Here is a 17,373-nt window from a genome sequence, read left to right as displayed (position 1 = left end):
CTCACTCCATGTAGGACCTATAACTCAAATTGGATTATTTATTATACATGTTTAAAGTATAAGAGACTATGTTTAAGGTAGGGTTTTTTGGAATTTGAAGGTACATTCAGAATTATTCTCAAATATTTGCAATGTGTATGTAGATCTTAATTTCAAATCTTTAGGCAAAGATCTCAATATTTGACTTTCAAAGCATTTCCTGAACAGATTATGTTGTGTGTTAGTGTAATTAATTTCCTTTGTTAAAAACTCTCCGTTTTCCCTCCACACAGTGAACATGGCCACAAGCAGGCTAATAGGTGCCGTGGCTGGCACCATTCTGGCCCTGGGGGTGATTTTTGGAGGCACAGGGTGGGGAATAGAGTAAGCATCTTTCTGAGTTTCAGCGTGTTTCTGTCTGACCCCCGGTGTGGGAGCCGGTCCTCGGCCCCTCACTCCCTCATGTGCTGTCTCGTTGCCGTGTACCCCTTGTGGTGTGATTTGAATGTCTTTGTGTCCTCTGGTTTTCTTGTGCAGTGGAAAACCTTCTCCTGTCTGGAACAATGTGGGGCATAAAATAATACTGGGGTGTTGATGATGTCTTCACAATTAAGGCAGTGGTCCCAAAGCTGCCATTGCTTCTCCATTTATAAACGTAATTTTAAGATACAAATCTTTTTTTGACAAACTGTTAACACAAATGCTTTTCTATGAGGGTTTTATTAAGATTCTTATAACAAATTTAATCTTCACAGTCAAATGGTCTAATTGCTAAGTCACGTCCAACTCTTGTTACTCCATGGACTGTAACCCACCAGGCTCCTCTGTTCGTGGAATTTCCCAAGCAAGACTACTAGAGTGGGTTGTCATTTCCTTCTCCATCACTAGTCAAATAGATCCACATATACAGCTAGAAATTATCAACAGTTGTAGCTCCTTTTAAAGAAAATCCAAATGTAGCCACTAACATTTGCTCTGTTTATATAGAGTGATATAGGAGCCTTCAGCTTAATTTTTTTTTTTAAAGAAGCTATTTAGTTTACCAAAGACATTTATGATACTGTCCTTATTTTCTTCTTATAGAATAGTTAAACATTCAAATCCAAAGTTTACATAAATATTTGGAAACAAAGAGCATCAAGATAAAGAAGATATTTAGTGCAAACCTACAAAACCTTAGGTGAACAGTTGCAAATAATCTGGTGCATTTGTCTTAAAGAATAACCAGTGTATAAATAAATCTTCTGTGTGCCACTTGCCCTATACAGAAATACAGCTCTCTTTGGTGTTTTATTTACGTTGCTTTGTACTTGATCCACATCCTCACAACGGCTATCAGTTCTCCATGGGGTATTGCTCTTATGAGATTGCTAATCTGTAGACTAAAAGATTATCCTGATATTTTTTCCCCTCTAGTTACAGAGAGAGCATATACAAATAATAGAAATACTCCCAATACATGCTGTCTTTTCTATTGAGTCTGTAGTGGGGATAACTTTTCCCAGTGGCTGGGGAATGAATTCCTAGTATTTTAAGAAATCACAGATAGCCTCTATTCAACAACCTCCCCAAACCCGGGGCATATTGCTAACATCACTCATGTTTCTCCTTAGTCCCGTTAGTGGCCACACATAGTACAGTATGGGCCTGGGGGACCTAGACCCCGAATTAGCATTAACAGAGGAACAAGTCCAGAGATCACACTTCCCACTATAGATTTACTAAACTTTCTCTCCCCTGCATCAAAGGGCTTTGTCTGGACTGGGATCTTTTAATTCACATCCCATCTCTATGGACTGTGAGGCTAATTAACCCCAGGAAGCTAGAAATACTGGAAAAGATATTTTATTTCTCACTTGTTAGAAAATAAATATTTCATTTCTCCTTACTTACTTATATATGACAGAGCTAAAATATTTAGAGAAAGCAAGAACTTTGTCCTGTAAAATTTCACTTTGGGTGTGTTAATTGGATTATACACAGAAGCAACATTTCTTTTCCAAGAGAAATTCTTTATATACATTTATGTGAAATTCCTCCTTGAAAAAAGGTAGTTTTCAAAAATGTCATCCCAGTTCCTTTTTTTATATTATTTATTGGCCATAACTGCAATGTACTAATGAAATGGATACATGTTAACAAATTCCCCTTGGAGTCTTAGAGCTGGGCAAAATTGAAGGCAGTTGCTCTAAAGCATAGTCTTTTTTACCAGCCTTTGTTTTCTCTACTCTCCCACTGTTGTAAGTTTGTGGCTATTTCTGGGTGTGACAGGTAAGTCCACATAAGTACTACTATATTTAAACTAGGTAACCAACAGGACCTACTGTATAGCTGCAGAGAACTCTGTTCAATATTCTGTAGCAACCTAAATGGGAAAAGATTTTGAAAAAAAAAAAAATGGATACATGTAAACATATAACTGAATCACTTTGCTGTATACTGGAAACTGACACAACGATGTTAATCAACTGTATTAAAAAAAAATAGAAAAAGAAATGTGGGAAGGAAATTCAGCTAAGTGGGATAATATTTAGCAGTCTTTGTGTAAAGATAGTAAGTTGTTTTGACTTTGCAGGGTGTCTGTTATAGCCTTGTGTTCTACCTCTGCTGGCTCTGCCTGAAATCAGCCATAAACAGTATTTAAACCAGTGATCGTGGCCATGTTCCTATAAAATTTCTTTGCCAGAAAATTCACCAGGGACAAATTTAGCCTGTGGGCTGTAGTTGGCTGCCCCTCAATTTGTATCATAAGCTTGAGAATCAGACAAATATGTGTTCAGGTTTTGCCTCTGTCGCTTATTAATGTCTAGAAGCCTCTGTTTCTTCATCTATTAAAGAGGGATAGAAATAGTTCCTATCTCATAGGGGTTTTATGAGAATCAAATGAAATACTAATATTTGTCAAGCACTTAGAACTGCACTTGGTAAATAGTAAGTGGTCAATATATAGTAGGTAATCTGTTTTTCTTGTTCTTGCAATTATTTATTATTGTCAGTGGGGCTCTACAAGTGCTAGAACCTCAGTGGTTCATCTTAAGAGCATATCCCTGTCCAGGAACCTGTGAAGACCATGTCCCCAACACTCCCATTGCCCTATACTCTATCCCACTCATGCCCGCAGCACTGGAAGATCTTAGTAAAAAAGATATAATGCACACAATTTTAGTGCAGTGGCATCCATTTACATACAGAGCTGAGGGCACTAATGTGAGCAGAAAAGAGAATTTTTTACACAAAAATGAATGTATGCACAATTCAGGATTTTAGGAGAACTATCAAAATTGGTTTCATGACTTCTGGAACAGAGATAAATAGGACTGGAATTAGTTTGCTATTAGGAGCACTGTACCTGCATATTAGCCCCTTGGAGGATGTGATACTTAAAATTCATGTACTAAAGTTAATGTTGCTTATATTTAAAAATAGTGTGCTAAGGTGTTTTCCATGTGAATGGAGAGGATTTACTATATGTTTCAACTGTTACTAAGACAATTGACAAAAAAATTCCACTTTGCATTTTCATTCTTGCTGTCTTTACTTCTCACTTCTTTTTTTTCTCAAATTGTCTCCAAGCCTCAAATTTCTCTTAGTAATACCTGGAAATTTGAAGATCGAGTCAGTTGAACTTAAGGAATCTTTATCTTATTTCTCCAAAATTACTCAAATAAATTTTATGCTTCCTTTGTATCTTGTCCTTGGAATTCCATGTTGCCGTGTAAACACTGTATGGGTCTCTGCAATGAAGAAGTATCTTTGAGCACTTCCCAGTTAGATCTTTGTTGGTACCTTCCTTCTTCCTTCTGAATTTTAACTGTCTTCAATGAGGGATAAAAAATTGAGCATTTAGACAACTTTATCTGCTGCTTGCAAGAGCACTTTAGTGGAATATTTTTCGTTCTTTTCACGCCTTCATTTGCCAGCCAGAGTACAAATTCTAATGCTGTCATGTTTATTGGTTCTTTTACTTTTTCGCTTCCTGATCCTGGGGTAGGGGAGGAGAAAAGAGATGGGCGATGGCAGCAAGTGGGCATCTGTAAATTTCTTCAGATTCTGCAGAAGGTGAATGGAATGGAACTTATTCTGTCAGTGGTGCAGAAACTTTAGATTCATAGGCAGACGAATCTAAGCAATAGCTGTCTATAAACAAAGGCGATGTAAGTGTTTAGTGATCCTTTTCAGAGGGGATTTGCTTCCTGTAACTGCTTATCTGCCTGTCCCTGGTGGTGATGAAAGCGGTCAGCTCATATGACTTTCTTCCCATGATCCTTTGCCACAGGTCCTAGCGCCACCAATCTCATAATAGGCTCCATCGCTGGTGCCATCCTGGTAGCAGCTATTGTCCTGGGGGGCACAGGATGGGGATTTAAGTAAGCAATGCCGCATGTCTTCTTCTCAGTGGCTCTGGCACTTCTCTATTCTGCTTACATAACCAGGTTTTGAGTTCCTGCTACCAGATTTTGAGTTTTAACAGTATAACTACTAAAAATAGATATTTGTGTCCAGAAATGGGTCAGAAAAGAAGAAACATGGAACCTCAAATATCATCTTCAGGCAGATGGGAAAACAAAATGTAGAAAGCGCTTCCATGCAGTACTTAAAGGAGAAGTTCTTTGATAAAAGTAGTTTTAGGAGCAAGCATCCTGAGAAACATTTATTTATATGCAGATAATCCAGGAAACTGTTGTTGGATATAAGTGCATCTCCTCATACAAGTTCTTTGTATCTGTTTAAAACTGGTTTATATGCCATTGACATTTTGAAATTTTCACAACCTTATTTTTCGCATGTATAGCTTTGTGATTTGAAAAGCTTTATTATTTTATAAAAACATTAAAAAACAGTTTCATTAATTCCCTAACCTACTAAATCATGTCTCATTGGAATTTGAAGTCTGTGGCTTTGTGTCACTTAATATTTTTTAATGAACTGTTAATATTGACATGACTGGTAGACTAGGTGTGTTTTCATATGACCTTTCAGTTTGGATTGTACCTTGATCACTGAAGTAACTTTGTTTAAATAGACACACCAGATAGTCACAAACAAACCTTGATTGTGGTCCAAATTTTTGAACCTATTTTATCCAGTTTGGTGTTTCCATACCTCGAATTCATTGGGTAATTGCTTCCTATATCTTTTTGTGTTGTGATGACTTGTTTATTGTGATTTGTAGATAAGACCCAATACTCCCTGTGCCAAATACTCCCTGTGATAAATTCAGTTTCAGTTAGATCTAGGGAAACAAATTTAAGTGGGAAATAAGAATATTACCCAAATTCAAAAGCGACTTTGCCTCCATCTGGTTACTTAATAGAGGAAGTTTTTGACCTGAATTATCTGAGTAATTACCTCAATTATGAACTTTTTTATATTTTGTATTTGGAATTCTCAATTCAATATATTTAAACCAGGTAAAATGTTATTATTAGAAATTGATTATGAAAGAAAAATAAGCCAAAAGGTGATTTAAACAAATTAAACATTTTCTGTTAATTTTGTTATTATATTAAGATTCAATGAATAAGCCTACAAATTTTTGAGTGGCTTCAACTTGGAAGGGTGTTATCAAATGGTACCTCTTTTCTTCAGAGATATTTATAAATTTGAACCTGTTTAGTGAAACAGTAATTTTGACATCACTGTGCTTTCAAAGACACACAAACACATTTAACTTTCTCATCATGATATTAAGATTTTGCCCAGTTAATAAGTCACTTACGTGGTACCTAACAACAAAAAAATATGTGTTTGTTTGGGCCAGAATAATTCTAGCAAAAACTTTTCTTAGTGTCTCATTACTGTAAAAAAAAGTTATTATACATTTCAGTAGTTCCATGATCTGTTACTCTAGAATTCTTCTTTGAACTTTTTCAGAAGTATGCCTCAAGGAAAATCAACTTGGCTCATGCCAGGCTTATGCCTCCTTGGTGTTAGGAGACTTCAGTTTCAAAGGCCTGGAAAAGAGTTCGCTGGACATCTTAACCGCGTGCAGTGACAAATGTACCACTTCAGCATTTGGAGATGAGAGCGTTGTTCTGTAGCAGGACCTCAAAACAGTGGCCTGGCCTAGCTCACAGCTTGAATTGCATGTTTCTTTGGGGAAAAGCAAAAAAGCATTTATCACTGTGTATATAAGTAGTTTAGGCCTGTACAGTGTATTTATATCTGCGAAAGATATCTAGTTATCAGAACAGAAAATAAAGGGGAAGAGATGGACATTTAGTGAGGTGAGAAATGACCTTTGGGGGGATGCCATCGTGCAGATATGTGTAGCTGGGTTCTGTCAACACCCCTTTCCTTCCCTGTGACCCTTACAGGAAAACATTGAGAAGGCACACAGTAGTATAAAGTAAATATTTGTCTGTCCTGGAACAAAGGAAAAAATGAAGACAGAATTCTTCAGCATGTCATTTTAGCAGTTTAAATTTGTAGAAGGTACTGCTGTTTGTGCTATTTATTGCTCCATGGGAATCTTTAGTTTAGATTTTTAGGTGTTAGATCTTTAGATTTTAATAGTAGCTATGTGGTTTGTATGGAGCTTTAAATAACTACTTCAACCTTGCAATAAAAGCCTTTGGATGCTGAATGATGAAGCTTCAATGTTCCCACCCTTCACACAGTTTTGGAAATGATTAGTCTAGAGATGATTTGGGAGTATAATTATTTGCTGTTTGAATTGAAACTTTGAAGTCATTCAGTTCAATGTAGATACAAAAGAGGTTTCTCTAGAATCAAAAGTTGAAAATAGTTTGTAAAAAGAATTGCTCTAAATATCTTTATTGGAAAGCCTTCCTGAAACTGGGTTTTTATTACTGGATGAGAAATTAGCAAGATAGCCTAAAGAATCTGAAGGTACATATACTTTTAGATTAAAGGAAAATATAGTAACTGCTCAGGGGAAGTATTGCTTTTTCCTAATGTTGAATTTCTTTAGGTGTAACGTGCTGAATAATGTAGCTGTGGAAGAAGTTTCATACCCAACACAACCTGTTCAAGTATGAATGAGAGATACAGCTGTGCTGTGACTCCTAACAGTGCCATTGTGGTTCTTTTTTTAACCACATTTACCCTTAAATGGCTGGTTAAAGCATAAGCATATCTGAGTGTACATGCATGTGTGAATGTGTGCAAATTGGTGTGTGTAAAATGATATGAAGCTTTATCGAGATTTGTGGTCGAAACAATAGTATGAATTTAGATTACTTCTTTTTAGCAGAATAGTAGAGTCTGAAAACTTTGGTTAATGCAAGCAAGACTTCCCTGAGCAAGATGGTGAAACTCTTAAAAGGAAAAAATGTTTTATTGGGTAGGTTATCTTTTTAAAATATTCTGATATATTGGGTCATGTGGTAGGCATACCTAAGTAATTTCAGCTAGTTCTGTATTCCAGAAGTGTGAAGATACTAAGGTATAGTTTAGTCTATGGATTCTCAGTCTTTGAGGTGTTAGGATTTTTCTCTGAGAAAGCTTGTGAAAACTGAACATAGGCCCTTGTCATGCCAATTTGGTCAACTTTCTCCCATATCTGCATTTATTTGCTCTCACCCTCTGCTCTTATAAAGCTATGAACTGTGGTGCAGAAGATTGCAAACGTGGTTGCCAAGGAGGCTTATGGCTATCATTCAGCGTTGAATAATAATGTTGCTCCACTGGGTCATTAGAGCTGTTGCCTTTCCTGGACATTGAAAAAAATCGAGACTGAAGTATCATTTTATTAGCATCTTTCTCTAAAGCTTAGGATGAGTGACAAGTATTTAAAAAGATAATTTCATCTCTTCATCTAACAATGAACAGAATTGCTGTTATTAACTTGGATGCAGCTTTTTATTTGAATTCTCTAAATCTGAAGACAGGAGTTTTGATGTGAGCAATATGGTCATCTATATGCACATAAAGTATATCCACACCATAGGTGATGGTGGTATACACTGAAAAGAGATTCTAGGTATTAATAGGAAAAGAACTTGAAGGTTAATAGTGCCATAGTTTGCTGACAGTTCATATCACAAGATTTGAGGACGAATGTTGAGTTCTTTCAGCCGTGTTATAATTGCAGGCTATGGAAGACCATTGCCATGTCCCATTATTCCACCACCTGCTCTCTCCATGGTATTCAGCAGCAGGAGTGGCCATGTTGGCCTGGCAGAGCTACCCCTGGCAGACATTAAAAGTGTTAATTTAATAAGTCTATGTAATTAAATACGTGGTTTCCTGTCTATGAGAAGTCAGATTCAGCCCCTCCTGAACCTGACTGGTACGCTAGGAGATTGTTTGGCTTGTGTTCCTTGTCATTGGAGGTGCTAAAGAAAAACTGTTTAGGTACTTGCAATAAATGAAATTGAAAGGGTCATATCTGGATTATCACAAGAAAAGTTAACTGAATTGTTTGAATGGCATACTGGATGAAATTTGAAATGAACCTAATATTGCTAGTTACATTTTCTCAAAAAATCAAATGTCTTTTTTCTACTTTTGTTTTTTGTGGAGTTTAGAAATGAAATCAATTTTAGCTAGTCATTCTATGAGGAGGATAACCAGATTGCTCCTTATCTAGATTGCATGACCATATCCCAGTGCAAAATAAGGGACCTGGTTTCCCCAGTATCCCTCTGACACTTGGGTTAGGCACTTTCTTACTCAAACCTAGAAGGTGGTGGTGGTGTCAGGTGAGCCAGAAAGACCCAGTTCAGCTCCCTGACTCAACCACCTGGGGAAGTGAGCTCAGTCTAAGGTGACCAAGGAGGCAGAGTTGGGCAAAGGGTTCTTGGTGGGCGCGTGATGACTCGTCATAGAAAAAGATCTTAGTGGTGGATAAACATACGCTTAAAAGAACATCTAAGACTTTACAATTCCCAGAACATTATTGTTACCTGAAGAGCCTTTTAAAAATCTTTTGTAGATGTATATATAGTATAATATATAGTAGACAAAAGTACAGGTTTTTCAGAGGTAGTAAAAATGGAGGAAAACTGAGTCAATGCAGGGTTTATGGATTGCACTGATATTCTATAATGATTCAGAAATACCTTGCAGGTTATGATGAAAAAGTGAGCGGCCTTCAGAATCCAGTGAACAAAGGATTTCAGAGGAAACACTTGTGGAAGGAAAGCAGCAAGCATCTATGCATGAGAGATGTGCTTTCACATTAAAATAGAACAAAATAACTTGATAGGCAGTTCTCAATATATAGTAGCCAGTAGTGGTTTGACAGTTGACCCGTGAGGAGCCCTGACAGTCAGCCAGCTGCAGGAATGGCCCTCACTGTCCTCATCACAGGGCTCCACCTTCTCTCTGCTGTGACATCAGTGGTGGAAGCATGGTCCTAGAACACCCCATTAGGATTTAGAGTCCATTTTCCCATAGACAGGAGGGTGGGTTGGCCTCCTGATCTGCCCTGGGAGGCCAGTCACACTGTAGGACATTGTTTTTATAAAAAATGCAATCTAAGCTTCAAAACTGACAACTTATAGACACCAGAGGTTTCCTATACGTCAGGCTGAAATGGAATTTCATATCTCCGAATGAACCAGGGAATTCACTGGCAGTCCAGTGGTTACGACTCAGGGCTTTCATTCCTGAGGACCCAGGTTTGATCCCTATTTGGGAAACTCTGATCCTGCAAGCTGTGTGGCTTGGCCAAAAAAAAAAAAAAAAAAAAAAGGACCAGATTGTTATTACGACCTTAAACGTGGCTATTTATCTGACATTCTCTGAATTTGAATAAAGGGATTTAGATAAGGGCAATAGAGTCATTTTGGGCTTCCCTTGTGGCTCAGCTGGTACAGAATCTGCCTGCAATATGGGACACCTGGGTTCGATCCCTGGGTTGGGAAGATCTCCTGGAGAAGGGAAAGGCTACCCACTCCATCCAGTATTCTGGCCTAGAGAATTCCATGAACTGTATAGTCCATGGGGTCGCAAAGAATCAGACATGATTGAGCGACTTTCACTTTCACTTTCAACGTAGTCATTTACATGTGTAGCATGAGCCCACTTGATTTTTCCTCCACACCCAGTTTTAATTGAGAAGACAAAAGTTTAATGTTTCTCTTGCATTCTGGCAATACATATCTAAATAGGTTGGGGCTCCTAGTTGGTGGTTCAGACAGTAAAGCGTCCACCTGCAATGCGGGAGACCCAGGTTCGATCCCAGGGTTGGGAAGATCCCCTGGAGAAGGAAATGGCAATCTACTCCAGTATTTTTGCCTGGAAAATCCCATGATGGAGGAGCCTGGTGGGTTACAGTCCATGTGGTCGCAGAGTCGGACACCACTGAGCGACTTCACTTTCATTTTCCTAGTCCTTCAAGGTCATTCCACAAGGTCAAACAGTTGCTGTTTTCCCCCCACCTGACTCACAGGAAGTGTGGTTCCTAATATATCTACCTTCAAGGGCAGTGAACATGGCAGAGACACAGGCCCTGTGCTCTGAAGGAAACTGACTTAGTAACATACATCATGGGAGACTTCCTGATTGTTCTCACCTTTCTTTCCTGGGCAGCATCAGCAATGATTGCTTTTAAGGATACTGACCCAAAAGAGGGTTGAGAGGGAGGAAGGGGAATGGTGAAAAAAAGTAGCAGTGCTACAAATAGTGTTTGTACTGTGTGTTAGCCAGTGATCCACATGCGTAAGCCACTAATGAAGATGCCATAATGAAAACTTTGAAAAGGAAAAAGGGAGATTTTCTTTAAAGAGTTTTATATTTGCTATTGAAAAAGAGAAGCATCAAAGCAGTCATCTTGGAGAAAAAACTTTGCAGGATGTCTTTCTACATATTTTGAGCTTTGGTATTGTCTTTATTTTGAATTACCTGTGGGGACGAGGAAGATACTGCAGTCCTTTTGGCACTTAGGGCTGTAAGGGTATCAGCTGGCCCCGAGTGAACGGGCAGGGAGGGGGATGAGGGGTCTCCAGTTTTGCATGACGCCATGGTGGCAGCTGCGTTGCGCCCGCCCAGTGTGCAGACTGAATGCATGAACCCCTGCTTGATGCCCCACATGAAGCCAGACCATGGGGAGGTTGCAACCAACTTTTGTTGTTGCCTTGTGATGTCTTGCTGGTTCTCTTCTTTTCTCTTTTTAAACACAAGAACCTCTTTTTAGGAGACTGGACACTGTGAACGAGGCATTTTAACTTGCTTATTTCAACTAAGCTAAGCTGCTCCATTTGCTTAACTAACCTGAGCCTGTGTCCATTCTCCTTGGAGTGTACCATCTTACTGTGCACTCTGGTTTTCTACTTTCTAGGTAAGAAAAATGCTTGTTCCAAAGTGAGGTAAGAGCTCACACCCCAAGGCAGCAAGATAACTGAGTGGAGCAAAGTTTTTTTATTTTGTTTTTGTTTTTGTCACTTTGGCAAAAGCCAGTCCACAGATACAGAACTCTTAAGTTCCCGAAGGAAGCAGTTATAAGACTTTCAAAATTACTTCTTAGTTTTTCTAATAGCCCCCTAAGTGGAAGAGCCTCCTGGATTAATTTTTACCTAGTTAAAGTTAGCTATGTCATTTCCTTCTGAAATCTGCTTCCCTGGTAGCTCAGTTGGTAAAGAATCCACCTGCGATGCAGGAGACCCTGGTTCGATTCCTGGGTCGGGAAGATCCGCTGGAGAAGGGACAGGCTACCCACTGCAGTATTCTTGGGCTTCCCTTGTGGCTCAGCTGGCAAAGAATCTGCCTGCAATGCAGGAGAACTGGGTTTGATCCCTGGGTTGGGAAGATCCCCTGGAGAAGGGAACAGCTACCCACTCCAGTATTCTGGCCTGGAGAATTCCGTGGACTGTATAGTCCATGGGGTCGCATAGAGTGGGACACAACTGAGTAACTTTCACACTTCCTTCTGAAATAGACAAATTGGGCTGCTGAGGCTTTCTGTGGTTTACAGTGAACAGCTGGAAGCTTCTTTCAGCCTTCACAAATGGATATACGCTGGCAGGGAGGTTGTAACAACATCCAAAGGTGTGAGCTGTTCTGTGTTTCAAGTTATTTTGGACAGTCTGCCTCGGGGTGAGTTGATTACTTTGCTCTGGAACTAGCGTTGCTGTCATTATCATTACCCTTCTCTCATCATGATCTGATTAATATTGTGGATTTTTCCCCTTCTGCTTGCATCTTTTTTTGACGCACTCTGGAAGAAATGTCAAGAAGAGGAGGTTTGATCCTACTCAGCAAGGCCCCATTTGAATCAGCAGCCCTGGATGAACAGCATCTTGCACTGTGGGATTCTGGGTATGACATACTTGCAGCATCGTTGCCAGAACTATTAAGTCTGTGAACAAAAACCTTGGGTGGTAATGACTAGAGAACTAACGTTGGGGTAACAGGGATGGGGTCAAAGAAAACTGTCCTTTTTGGGAATAATTTCAAAGAACCCCTCCCACCACCTATCAATAAAAGGGAGCAAAAGACAATATTGTACAAAGAACTATTTCAGAATCTTTTTTTTTCTAATGAAAGGAAGAAGGAACAACAACAAAAATTAAGTGCAATAAAAGAACCATTAAAAAATAGCAAATGATCTTTTTCTTTCCTCAGCCTGCTACCACTTAATATCTTCTAAATGATTTAGCATGATTTTTTTTTTTTCTTTTCTTACCAATGACACACTCCAGCGGCATGAAGATCTAATTTTCGAAAGGGTAAAATCTGCATGGCCTATATACAACAAACAGCTAGCAAGCCAATCCACAGCAAAACCTGCAACTGATTTCCTAAGATGAAAGTGGCAGATGAACCCACGGAAGCTGCCTGCCCCCTCCCCCTGCTCCCTAGTCTTGACCAGGCCATGAGGAACTCCACACACCCCTGCTCTTGTTGATTCACTTCCTGTTGTCTTTTCTCCTGGACCTCGCATCCTTTGGAAATGGAAGCTGGAATTTGAACAATGATGCTATTGTATAGTTCTTTTATAAATGTAAATATGGAAATAGATTTTGACACATCATTTTCACTTGTCTGTACTGAAATATTTCTCTTGTAAAGGTTGTCTGTAAATTTGAGTTTATTGTTTGTTCTCCATTATTTTTATTCTTTTTCTCTATTTCTCTTGTCTCTGTCCTCTCTTGTAACATGTTGTACAATGATTCTTGAGTTTGCTTAAAAAACAAAACAAAACAGATATGGCCACAGATTCAAGGAGTTTGGGCACAAAACAGGTGCAATTAAAAAAAAAAAATGAAATGATTGAATGAGATGAAATGCTTGAAACCAAAAATAAACAAAGGGTGGGGGACACAAAGAACAAAATAACCCATAGAAAAAGCATAAAAATTATGTAAATGCAAATATATGTACTCACAGTCTCTAAATTTTTTTTGATGTCATTATAAACATCTGTATATAATGTAAGAAAGTAGACACCCTCTCAAATTAATCACAAAAGTGCCAAGCTCATGATGTTAGTTTTTGATTTTGACAGTTTTCTTTCCCTGTCTTTAATGTGAAAGGAGGATAAACTTAAAGCCTTAAATTAAAAAATAATTTTTAAATGTTGAAAGCTTGGGGAAAAAGTTAAACTTTTCATTTTATTCCATATCTATTATTGTCAGTATTTCATTCATGCCTTCAACTTCCTGCCTCAAAATATATATGGTGGATCCCCACTGTAAAGCTGGCAATGAGGACAGAAACAGCATTTACCTTTTTCTGAGCACTGTCAAGATAGGCTTTAATTCTGTGTGTTGTGTTTTCAACCAACCTTGTCTGGCCCTCAGTGTATGACTGATCTGTGGAATGTTGTGATGGATTACAGTGGGATTCTACTATATACAAATTCACATTGTTCTTTTCCCTCCAGGCAGATTTGCAGATGTAATCTGGGTTCCCAAGCCCCTCTGAATTTAATTCACTGTCACTGATTTTTTTTCTTCCATTGATGGTCAAGATAGCTTTCGTTCAAGTATTGAGTATCTACGGTAATAAATTTAGTTCCAGCTTTTTTTTTTTTTTAAATATAAAAGCTTGTACATGATCCCTTTAGTAAGCATCTAGTGATGTTTTACTGTTTTACTGAGGGCCCCTAAAGAGCCCACATTTCTGTAATTGTCCCATCCACTTCTTCCTGACAACTAAATTAGTTGCTCAAGTGAGCTTTGAGTTCTTTTTCAGCAAGATTCGCGACACCAGTCTCACCACTTTTGCCTGGACTTTGCAAAGGATTTTTTCCTTAAAATGTGCTGGTTTAAACAGTGGGGTTTTCCCCAAGTTATCCTTTGCTTTGGAAGTGTTGCAGTCGTAGAGCAGAAACCTTAATTTCTAAATGCTACAGTAGACTGTAATCTAACATCTTAATCCTGTTATTGCTTTCTGAGTCCTAGGTGCTACACAGGTATGTAGTCTTTCTCTAGCACTAGCTGTATGCTTATGTTGTAATAACAGGGTTACTGACAAGCTTTATCAGCCTTACCCTTGGTGTCATAAGACATGAGTGGTATCCCTCTACCAAGCAGCACTGGCTCTTAGAGGGAGCCTGGAGGAAACTCAGATTACTCGGGATCTCTTCCTGTCCCTCCGTTGTTTGTGCCTCTCTGTTGTCGAGTCCTGTTCACCAGTGGATACTTAGCTGCTGCTGAGTCCACCACACACATTTCACTGTTGTTCCAGAGGTACCATGTTTGACTTAATAGATACAAAACCATGGTACTACAAACAAGTTTAAACCTGTTGTTAACTTTTGAGCATTTCACAAACAACATTGTAAATGTGCGATGTTACGTTTTAAATCAGACCACAGTGGTCCCCAAATATTATGTACATATGCCAACTGTCAGTGTAACTTTTTATTACACTAGCAATTTCATAGGTAATGAAACCTATGCTCCAATGTTAAATTATTTGTGTGTATATGTAAAATACACGAGCTTTAAGCTATCTGTGTGTGACTATGAAAGATAATGCAACCATACCAGTTGTGAACAGTGGATTATAGTTATGTTTGGTGGTATTAGTTTATGTAATTTCAAGATCTGTTGTATTTTCTCTTGCACATGCCATTCATTTGCTGATTCTTGTGGTGTGACTATGCCAGTTTATTCATTTGAGCTCAAAGCACAGGCATCTCACCGTTTAATGTTACCCAACAAGAGTTAGTGTAAAGTGATGACAAGTTCCCATTTCACCCGTTAACTTTTGCTTCATCAATTGGTGACACCTGGATGAGGAGATGCGCGCTGACTTCATTGCTCACCCTGAGATACTGCATGAACCCATCGAATTAGAGCTACTCCTATTAGATAAACAGGCAGTACACATAGGTGCATGTTCTAAAACATGAGTCACATAGAGCTGTGGAGTTTTGCCAAGTGGTACGTGTGTGACTTTAGCTTCTGTTTTTCTTTCTTTCTTTTTTTTACTATGCAAAGATGGGAAATGCACAAACTTCTCAAAGACTAGTGTCTGAAGAACTTTCCAAACAGTACTTGAATCCTCTCTTTAAAGTCATCCTGCCATCCTTTATAGCCATTGTTGCTTCCACTGTTAATTTTCATTTTTAAATGGTTTCCAGTTCTTTAAGTGCACAGCCTGAAGTTTTGCTGGAAGCTAATAAATTCATTCGTATCTTGGTTGTCTATAGATGGAGATTCAGTAGTCATTGTATGCATCTTCAGTCAAGTGTATATTAAAACTTTTGTTAACATTGAATGTTGTAGTTTTATACTTTGGTCATTTTTCTTAAACCCTTTTCCTGTGCTATCTTGCGTTGTTGATTCAGTGGCTGTGCACCAGATATCTTTTAGCGCCGGTCTCTCAATCAAAAGCTCACTGAAAACTTAATCGGTCAATGGAGCAAAATAAAATCCTGATTGATGGTAAATATATTGCTGATTAGGATTCAGTTTCAGTGGATTTATTGGAAATGCCTTGCTTTTTATAAGTTGGGGGGAAAAAACACAGTAGGGTCATGCCATTACTATATTTCTTTCTTTGGTGTCTCTCTTCTGAGTTTAAATAGGGGACGGCTAGTCATAACATCAGCACTTCTGACCCTGGTACCATTAGAATCAAACTAAAAAGAAAATAGAAGTGTTTGGTTGTCTACATTGTAATACCAAAAACATTCAAAGGAAGGTATTTCCTCACACCTTACAGAGGATTGTTCATCAAATAACCATCTTTTTTATGAATGTCTCTCAATGTCTCCTCTCTCGTCCCACTGCCCTGCTTTGGTTTGGCATCAGCAGCTGCGTGTATCTCACATAAAGGTACTGCAGTAACACAGAGAACCTAATCTGACTATGTCATTCATCTGATAGAGTTTGTAGCAGTTCTTCATTTACTATGGGATAAAGCCCAAACCTAACAATATGACTTAAAGTGCTAGCTGCCTTTCATGACCTCACCCTCATTTATTTTTCTAGTCTTCATCAATTCTTATCCTCCCATAATCACCCTGCTTAGAGTTCCCCTCAAGAGCCTTATCTGCCCAAGTCTGAAGAGTCTGATGTAGATTTTATGTCTGATCACCATAGTTCATTTGTTTTGATGTCATTGTGTATGATAAAAGAAATATGGAACACTTAAAGTAACATGAAGATTATACTTTAAATAAAGAATATTAGAGTATAATTTATCAGTATATTTGACTTTAAAGGAATTATCTGATTTTTATGTTTTTCTTTCTCATTCCATTTTTGAGGTTGACACCGAATTGAATTCTCTCATGCTCCCTTGGTAACTGACTGTGAAAGGTGACCCAGAAACTTTCTAGAAAATAGGACAGCAGGCCTAGAGTTAAAACTTTGATATAAATAATTAGGTGGATAATCCATATACTCACAATGGAATTCCTAAGTAACCTTTCAAATTTAACGTAGGCCCCCTTTAGGTTAATTACAAAAGTTAGGGATTTCTACTCATTAGTTTATTCATTTGACAAGTGTTTATTAAGCTTCTGTGCCAGGAACTCGACCTGGGACTTGAAGGAATAGAGTAAAATTCTAGGCCCTGAGGTGCTCACAGTTTAGCATGGGAAGACAAGGTGTCTAAAACAAAACAAAACAAGACAAAAAAACAAAAACAAACAAAAAAAACCCTCTGAGCCCAAGGTGGTAAGTTAACTAAATCTTGTAGGAAGTGAACATAAGAGGACTGGTGTCAGGAGAGGGATGAAGGAAGGCTTGCTGAAAATGAGTGTTGACCTATCTTGAAAGATGTCAAGTTTACTGGTCTAATAAACTGGGAAACACTCAAGGCTTAGGAAGTAGTATGCTTCAAGACCCAAGAAGAGGAGCCCGGACACTCTGGGTAAGTAGCGCTAAGTGTGTCTTTGCTTCCATCTGGCCTGTGTTTCCTAACGTTCTGCTAGCCTGCCATCCTCCTCTCCCACTCCACCACCTCCTTCTTTCCTTCCTACCTTTCCCAAACTTGATCTATAAAAATTCTGTAGTACTGTGCCAGGTC

The 17,373-nt window shown here is 38.5% G+C and overlaps 1 protein-coding gene across 6 annotated transcripts in view; it reads left to right on the top strand.

The window, feature by feature from the left end:
* The window catches only part of ADAM23 (ADAM metallopeptidase domain 23), a 182,626-nt gene extending 166,835 nt beyond the window's left edge, over positions 1-15,791 (top strand). Inside the window, exons 25-27 of one of the 6 annotated variants that reach the window (XM_043445575.1) lie at positions 4,256-4,346; positions 12,111-12,204; positions 12,588-15,791. In XM_043445575.1, coding sequence (XP_043301510.1) covers positions 4,256-4,346; positions 12,111-12,159 — 140 coding nt within the window. In that variant the 3' untranslated portion in view covers positions 12,160-12,204; positions 12,588-15,791. Of the gene's footprint in view, positions 1-272; positions 364-4,255; positions 4,347-12,110 lie in introns of all 6 variants that reach the window. The other 5 variants (XM_043445577.1, XM_043445578.1, XM_043445573.1 and 2 more) reach the window with 5 other exon arrangements.
* The last annotated feature ends 1,582 nt before the right edge of the window (positions 15,792-17,373 follow it).

The sequence above is a fragment of the Cervus canadensis genome, chromosome 24 (genome assembly GCF_019320065.1).
Source record: "Cervus canadensis isolate Bull #8, Minnesota chromosome 24, ASM1932006v1, whole genome shotgun sequence".
Classification (NCBI taxonomy): domain Eukaryota; kingdom Metazoa; phylum Chordata; class Mammalia; order Artiodactyla; family Cervidae; genus Cervus; species Cervus canadensis.
This window is presented reverse-complemented; position numbering and strand designations above follow the sequence as displayed.